The 8133-nt window shown below is 39.8% G+C and overlaps 1 protein-coding gene across 1 annotated transcript; it reads left to right on the forward strand.

Annotated features, from left to right (window-relative positions):
* Window positions 1–6751: 6751 nt before the first annotated feature.
* Window positions 6752–7850, forward strand: LOC138765301 (radial spoke head protein 3 homolog). Its single transcript, XM_069942346.1, has one exon. The coding sequence runs from the start codon at window positions 6752–6754 to the stop codon at window positions 7793–7795; it is 1044 nt and encodes a 347-aa protein (XP_069798447.1). The 3' UTR covers window positions 7796–7850.
* The last annotated feature ends 283 nt before the right edge of the window (window positions 7851–8133 follow it).

The following is an 8133-nucleotide window of genomic DNA, read 5'->3' on the forward strand; positions in this document are numbered from 1 at the left end:
GATGCTGTCATTTGTGGGATCTTCTGGGGGGCACACATTTACTCACATGCTTCAAAAGTTACAATGGTGATAACATTTCTAAAAATACTATATTGACTGTAAAACACTTGAGCAGACCCTAATGAGAGAGACATTTTCATTATTATGCTGGAAAAGAAAATGATTGGAGCAGATTTTAGGAAGTTCACCAATCACCAAAGCACAGATACAAGCATGACACTCAGTGAGACAATCCCGCAGGTAAGGCAGCGTCTGTGGAGAGAGGAGAACAGAATCAACTGGCAAGTCTCTTGATCAAGTGCCTTGATGAAGAGGATTGACCATTCTTTTACTTCCACTGATGCTGCTTGAACCACTGAGGTTCTCCAGCAGATTGTGTTTAGCTTCAGATTGCATGTTGAAGAAACATTCATTCTGGAGTGTCTCTCCACAGATGTTCCCTCAGCAGCTGGATATCTCCAGTGGTCTCTGTTTTTGTTAGGCCTTCTTTTAAAAATATTTTTATTGAGTTTAACAAAAGCCTTTTACACAAGGTATACTAATGATAACATAAATGAAATCATATCATATACATATCACATATCAACTGTAAATTAGAAGCAAAACCCATAATTATTACATAACTTATTTCATTCAGGGCATCAAACTCTATATTTATAATAATTAAACAATTAAATCATAACTCGTACTATGTCCAAAAAAATTGAATACAAACATTTTAGAAATGTAAAATTCCCTTATATAAGATATTTTATACTTCTCTGATGTGATCATATTGTTCTGTTTTTGTTAAGAATTCAAGCACCTTCAGTCTTTTGAGATTTCGTTTGAATTACTTAAAATGGGACATGAGTCAGGAAGAGAACGAAGGTTAAACCCCTCTACCATAATTTCTTTCACAGCCATTCAATGATGAAATCTCCGTGACAAACGCATTTGCAAAATTTTACTCCAACATGCCAATGCCAAGGAATTGTGACAAATGCCTGATGAGCCTGACACTCCCCTTCATGCTCATTAAGACTTTTAGGGAAACGAATAGGCAGAAGATCCCAAGAGAAAAATTAAGTTGTAGCCTGCCTCCTCTTACTGCTTTTTATGCATTTTCTTATACTTATCTCCCTTGACAGGAGGCTCAGTTGGCACAATTTATGTTGATGATTTTATTTTTGCCTCAGAAAATTTAAGACAACTCCAGCTGACTCGTCAGCCCTGTTACTGCAGTTCAGCATAAGGGAATCATGCATATTGAATTAGGATTATTTTGTACCCATATCTTTGCAAACACAGCAAGCATGCTTAGCTTTTAGCTTTGGGGATTCTTTTTCCTGCCTTCACATGGAGATAAGCATGGCAACTGTAATAAATCTGGCTTTGATATCCTTTCTTGGTCAAAGACCCTGCTTGTTGTTTGTATAATTTATGGAATAAACAGACAGGAATCCAGCAGGATTTCATAAAATGGCATCATATTATAGAAGGATAAACTGTAACATCATTAGCCCAGGATTTATAGGGGGAAATGAAATATTTCACACACATTCTCTTATTAATGCATAAACTATATAAACAGCTCTTTGTTGCAAAAGACTAAAGTTGCCAGATAATTTGTGGTGGTCTGCAGTTAGGCTGAAAAAAAACCCCAAGCATCTCATTGTACACCCTTTCATGAGTTTCTGGGTATTATTACACTTGTGGTAAAGGGTTGCTTCAACTGCAACTAATAACCACTTCAGATGTACTTCGGAAAATGTCTCATTAAAAATGTAGCCATATTAGACTAGAAGGGCCAGCCTTTACAAATTCACATTGGCTGTGTCTGATCAACTCTAACTTGCTATGAACAGGGTCAAAATGATAACGAGTTGCAGCGCGCATATTTGACCTCTTGCTCTGCTACCGACTAGCCGTTGATTATCAGAGACATTTAGCAATAGTGGAATCAAACCTTTGTCAACCTGGGCCAAGAGGATGGTATGGGAGCAGAGCTGAGGAAGTATTATCAAGGTGCTGAATTGCCCCTCACAACCCATGCTGCTTACGAGTCACCGTGGATCTAAGGCCTAAATGTTGTTGAGAGTTGAACAGCAGCAAAATGTTAGTGCAGCAGATGGGTTAGTGCAGTTGGATTTCGCTGGATGGATGGTGGGGTTGAAGTGGTGAGCACAGGTGACTGATGGGGTTGACTATGATTTGGGCCAGTGTGTTGTGGTCACTTTATTTTTAGTTAGTAAATTGCCACAGTTTTAATTTAGATCAAATGAGTTGACTCACCCTATTACTGCTTGAGTTTTAAAGGATGGGGTGAACTCAGAAACCTCAGTGTGGTTGATACATTCATTTGTAAATATGGGGGTTTTGGTTTGTGGGTTCTGCGACAGCATCACATTAGTGCATATCAGGTAGGGGGCAAGTGAGTAATTTCAATCCTCTGCTGGTTTATGAGGTATCAGTGAGAAGTTGGGTGGGGTGGGGGGGTTTGCGGTGTCATGTCAGGGTGGCTTGACTGAGTGGAATGCACATGCTGCAACATGTTGGACACCATGCACAACCTGTAGTTCACATCTTCAAGTGGGTCTACTGCCTGAGCTCCATGTTTCTGAGGCCCCACTGTGATGCATCCTGGAGGTTGTGAACTGTGTGTACAGCATGTGTTGTGAGATGATCTCACTGCAGGTTAAGTTTTTGTTAGTCAGGAGGGTGACAGAGCAGGAGGAGGAGACAGGTAGTGCTCGATTCCTTTGAGTCAATCTTAATTTCCTACAGATGTTCTCTTTTGGATTCTGTTCAGGCTAATGATTCCTCAGAAGAATGCAGCCAGAGTAAGGAGTGTGAACAGATAGAGATTATGGTCCATATTGGTGTCAAGGGGATAGGTAAATGGTGGGATGAGGTTCTAAAGGAAGAGTTTAGTGATCCAGGAAAGAGCAGGACCTCCAACATAATAATTTTAGGTTTATTACCAGTGCCACATGTCAATGAACGTAGAGATGGGAAGATAAAGCAAATGAATGCATGGCTGAGGAAATAGTGGAAGGAAAGGCTTTGATTCTTGAGGGAACCATTTCTGGGTGAGGTGGGACTTCTACTGGCCAGATGAATTGTTCCTCAATAGAAAGGGGACCAATATTCTTGTTGGGAAGTTTGTTAATGCTGTAGCAGAGGATTTAAACTTGGTTGCCAAATTATCAGGAGGCTGTGGATGTAACTGTGAAAATAGACATTATTCAGGAATAAAAGGCAAAAGTGGAGAGTGTATTAACGAGGGCAAATGGTACAAATATAAAGGTTCAGCAGCAAATAGAGTCGGGAAGTAGTAAAATTAAACTATCATTTAAAAAAAAATGAGGAAGGAATTTTATAGAATATAGAACCTAGAACACTACAGAACAGTATAGGCCATTTGTCCTTCGATGTTGTGCTGACCCATATATTCCTGAAAAAAAGGACTAAACCTTCCCTACCCCATAACCCTCTATTTTTTCCCCATCTAGGTGCCTTTCTAAGAGTTTCTTAAATGACCCTAATGTTTCAGCCTCCATCACCATCCCTGACAAGGCATTTCGGGCACCCACAAATTCTCTGGAAAAAAAAAATACCCTGATGTCTCCCCTAAACTTCCCTCCTTTCACTTTGTACTCATGTTCTCTGGTGTTTGCTATTTCTGCCCTAGGAAATAGGTGCTGGCTGTCCACCTCATAATCTTGTAGATCTCTATGAAATCTCCTCTCATCCTTTTACGCACCAATGAAAAAAAATCCTAGCTTTTCTAACCTTGTCTTGTAAGAATTATTTCCAATCCAGGTAATATCCTGGTGAATCTCCTCTGCACCATCCTTCCTGTAACGAGGTGACCAGAAATGAAAATTTCACACAAAATTAAGTTATAGGTTTTATTAAGGTCAGTGAAAATGAAAATTATAAAAACTAAATTTGTTTACTGCATGGTATGTGAATGTGGAAGAGTGTGTCAGTGAACCTCAGGTACAAAGAATTGTGTCTGAATATGATATTGTGGCAAGAACTGAAATATGGCTCAGAAAGGGACAGAGCTTTCACTTATATCTTATATATGGCAAGGAAAACGCTCCCGATTTATGAAAGTTCATCTTCAAAAAACAAAAAGGTGATTTGGTGTTTACTAATTTTAGATTTTATAATTGGGTGGTCAACACGTAACTTGATTCTTTTACTATAATTTAATAATTGGGTTGACCGTGCCACAAGGGTACCGCACCACATGGGTAGGGATGGAACTAAATTTTGTTAAGAATACTTCCATGTTGGCAATTCTAGGGTCTTCTTTATCCTCTTCTTTATAAACTAACTGATAACCTGATAATTAAACACAGTTTGAGAATATGGGCCCAGTTTAAAATGATTTTTGGAATTTAGATTTTTTTTCTCTTGCTAGCCCAATTATATCCAATGACCTTTTTCCACTGCTTTCACAGATTAGATATTAAATGTTTCAATTACCTTTTTTATTGGCAACAATTTTGCATCTTTTGAATAATTGGTGGTAAAAGTTAATTTACCTAAAACTCATTTTTTAGATATTTACAAATTAGACATATTGTTCAGTCTTAGATCCCTGATTTCCTGGCATCTCTGAGGCAACTGTTTTTTTTAAATATTTTATTTTGAAATTTCCATACATGCAGTATATATACATCTTTACACATTTGTCCTATTGAAACAAATCAGTTCTAACTACAAAAAATAATAATACCTCCTCCCCTTAATAATCCCTCCTTAAACCCAAGCCCCTAAAACAATAATAATAATATAATAACGGTTGCATATTCTCAGATTATACAGTAACATAAAAAAAGGAAAGAACAAATGGATTGTACTAGGATAGGGTATGGGCCATCAAGGATTTTATCAATCCATAATATAGAGGATGTCTGTCAAAGATTTTTGAAGCTAATTCCTAGAATTGTTGTAACGAAGATAGATTAGAGAGGCTGGAAATGTTTTCTTTGGAGAAAGAAGACTGAGGGAAGATCTGAGATTTATAAATTGATGAGCAGGGAGGAATGGTTAGTTCAACATTATTGCAACACCAGTAACCTGGGTCTGAATCTGCCACTGTGTTTCTGGTGTATTTGTTCTCCCCATATCCATGTGGGTTTCCTTCGGTTGCTCTGGTTTCCTTCCACATTCTAAAGATGTAGGGGCTTTGTAGGTTATTTGGTCATAGGGGCTTGTGGGCCAGAAGGTCCAGTTTATTGTGCAATGTCTCTAAATTAAAATAAAAAAAACTATAGACAGGAAGGGCAGTGGGAGAAGTGGTTGAAGATGTGAAATCATAGCAGAGAGTAAGAGAAATAGGAGTAATGTGATGATTGTGATAGTACAGATTCTGTCACCAATGTGTCTATGTACAGATGGTCGTATAGGATGACTGTGATTGGCTGAGAGTGAAGCCACACCTACTGGCAGGTCTTAAAGGATTGCTCCTAGCCAGACCAGGTCATTCTGGACTGGTTGACCTACTTGTGATATGCTCCAGTCTTTTAGTTAATGGTTTGGATCAACAAGTCTTTGGGTTCTTTCAATGCACATAACAATGGTAAAATGGGCAAACCTTTTAAAAGGTAAAATGGAAGGGTATTTACAAGGTAATTATTTTATAGACCTGTTACTCCTGTTTTACCTTTATAATGTCACCAGTTTCAGTATCAGCATCCTTTATTTCTTAAAATAATTGTAATACAGTGTATAGTTTTATACATTTTTAATATTTCTTGCTTGCTTCTTTGTAGATAACCTACAACCCCTGTGATATTTTTTCCAATCAATCTACAAATCAAAATTTGCCATTAAAGCTCCACTACTTTTCAGGTATGTTTGCGTAACCCCTGTGATTTAAAAAATAATGGTGGAATTATTCAGCAAGTTAGCCAGCATATGTGGATATGTTTCAGGTTGAAGATAGTTTGGAGAACTGATCTCTGCATTCATCTATTCTCCATTTCCTACCAGGAACTTATTTGCAACATAAAAACTGTATTAAATTATTTTCTGTTTCTACCACCTTTCTTTGGTTCTGAGATGGCTCACGAGGCCAGCGTTGGAGTGCAGACTCCTCTAAAAATAGGGTAGGAAGTGGCCAATGAGATAAATAGTTTATGAGGTGCTTCTTCCAACAAACTTTATCCTAAACTAGTATGCCACTCAATTTTTGAGAATGAATAAAGCTATCAAAGTGTTTGGGGGTATGATTTCTCTGGTGTGACATGGAGCTACTGCCACTTCAGGGGATCTACTAGAATCCAAAGGTTCACATTCCATGTAGGGGCCAATAACGTGGATAGGAAGGGTGAGAAGGTCCCACAAGAAAGGTTCAGCGAGTTAGACACAAGGTTGAAGGATAGGACCTCCAGGGTAATGATCTCAGGATTGCTACACATGCCATGTGCTGGTGGGGTTAGAAATAGGAGAATGTTACAGCTTAATAGATGGCTAAGACATGGTGTAGGGGGGAAGGCTTCAGGTTTCTAGATCTTTGGGCTATGTTCAAGAGAAGATAGGACCTGTTCCTACGGGATGGTTTGCATCTGGACTGGAAGGGAACAAATATCTTTGCGGCCAGGTTTATTAGTGCTGTTCCGATGGATTTAAGCTAAATTTGCAGAGGGAGGGGAACCAGAATGCCAGAACAAATGGAGGAATGGAGGAGGGGAATTATTATGTGTAACTTGCATCACCATTAGAAGTCAATGGGGTGACGTCAGGCGAAGTCATGGTTACGAGGGGCTCGGGTCGGACTGCAGCCGTCGGCATTACGAGCGTGTTCGTACAGCAAGATCGGAGCGGCATGTACACCTTCTCCAGCCACCCACGGGCCCTGCAGGGGAGGAAGAAATATCGGCAGGAGGAGCAATGTACGACAGGATATTATGGAAATATCATGTACGACAAAAGAGTGGTGCGAGGAAACACCTATGCACAGCATATCCTCCCTTTGACAGCCCAGCCCGACCCCATTGAGATCCAGCCTCAGCAAGAAATGCAGAGGAGGGCCGTTGCCTGGACAAGAGCCAAAGCCCAGTTGCGAGCCACAAATCTGCTTCCTGTAGAAGGCAGGATACACACAGAGGTTCAAACCGAATTGTACCTGGAAGAACTCAGTTATCGAATAGAGGAAGTTGATGTTGATACTCACACTGATGCATTTTTGGATAAACCACCAACGCCCCTTTTTATCCTTGGAAAATCAGGCAAGGATGTAGCCACACAAATTGAAGAAGGAGAGCTTTTTGACTTTGACATTGAGGTGAAACCAATGCTGGAAGTGCTGGTGGGTAAATCCATTGAACAAGCCCTTCTCGAGGTTTTGGAAGAGGAGGAGATGGCAAATCTTTGTGCTCTCCAACGTGAGTTTGAGGAGATTCGAAATGCAGAGCTTGCAGAAATTCAGCGCATGGAGGAGAGGGAGAGACGCTACAGGGAGGAAAAGAAATGCCGCATGTTACAGCAACAAGAGGTGCTGAAGAAGGAGAAGGAAACTGCAGATAAAGTTGCAGCACGTGCATTTGCTCAAAGTTATTTGGCTGATCTAATTCCCACAGTCTTCAGTTCTCTTCGGGATAACAGATACTTCTATGACCCCGTGGAGAGAGATGTAGAGAATATATTCCTGCCCTGGCTGATGGGAGAGGTCAAGAAATCGATTGAGAAGAAAATTTTGGGAAGGACAATGTTGGACATACTACTTTGTGATGTGGCAAAAAATAGAAACCAGTTGTTCAGACATATGGAACCTCCAAGAACAACAAAGGAATGAAGCAGTATGGCATGTATTCAGAATGGCAGAAATGTAACTTTCATAGCTTGCTTCTTTTTTATTAATAAACTATAAATCTGTGGTGCAAAGAAAAAAAAAGAAGTCAATGGGGTGAACATGGTGGAAATGTTCTCTGGTGCATCTATTTCAAAACAAGGAGAATTGTAGGAAAGGCAGATGAGCTTAGAGCATGGCTTGGCATGTGGAATTATGACATTGTGACCATTAGTGAAACTTGGTTGCAAGAGGGGAATGACTGGCAGCTCAATGTTCTGGCCTTCCATTGCTTTAGATGGAATAGAATGTGGGGGGTGGGGGGGGAGGTGGGAATGATGAAT

Source organism: Narcine bancroftii, chromosome 5, assembly GCF_036971445.1.
Source record: "Narcine bancroftii isolate sNarBan1 chromosome 5, sNarBan1.hap1, whole genome shotgun sequence".
NCBI lineage: Eukaryota > Metazoa > Chordata > Chondrichthyes > Torpediniformes > Narcinidae > Narcine > Narcine bancroftii.

Excerpts from the sequence above, each read along its gene's own strand:
- LOC138765301 (XM_069942346.1), top strand. The coding sequence starts at position 6,752 with ATGGTTACGAGGGGCTCGGGTCGGACTGCAGCCGTCGGCATTACGAGC.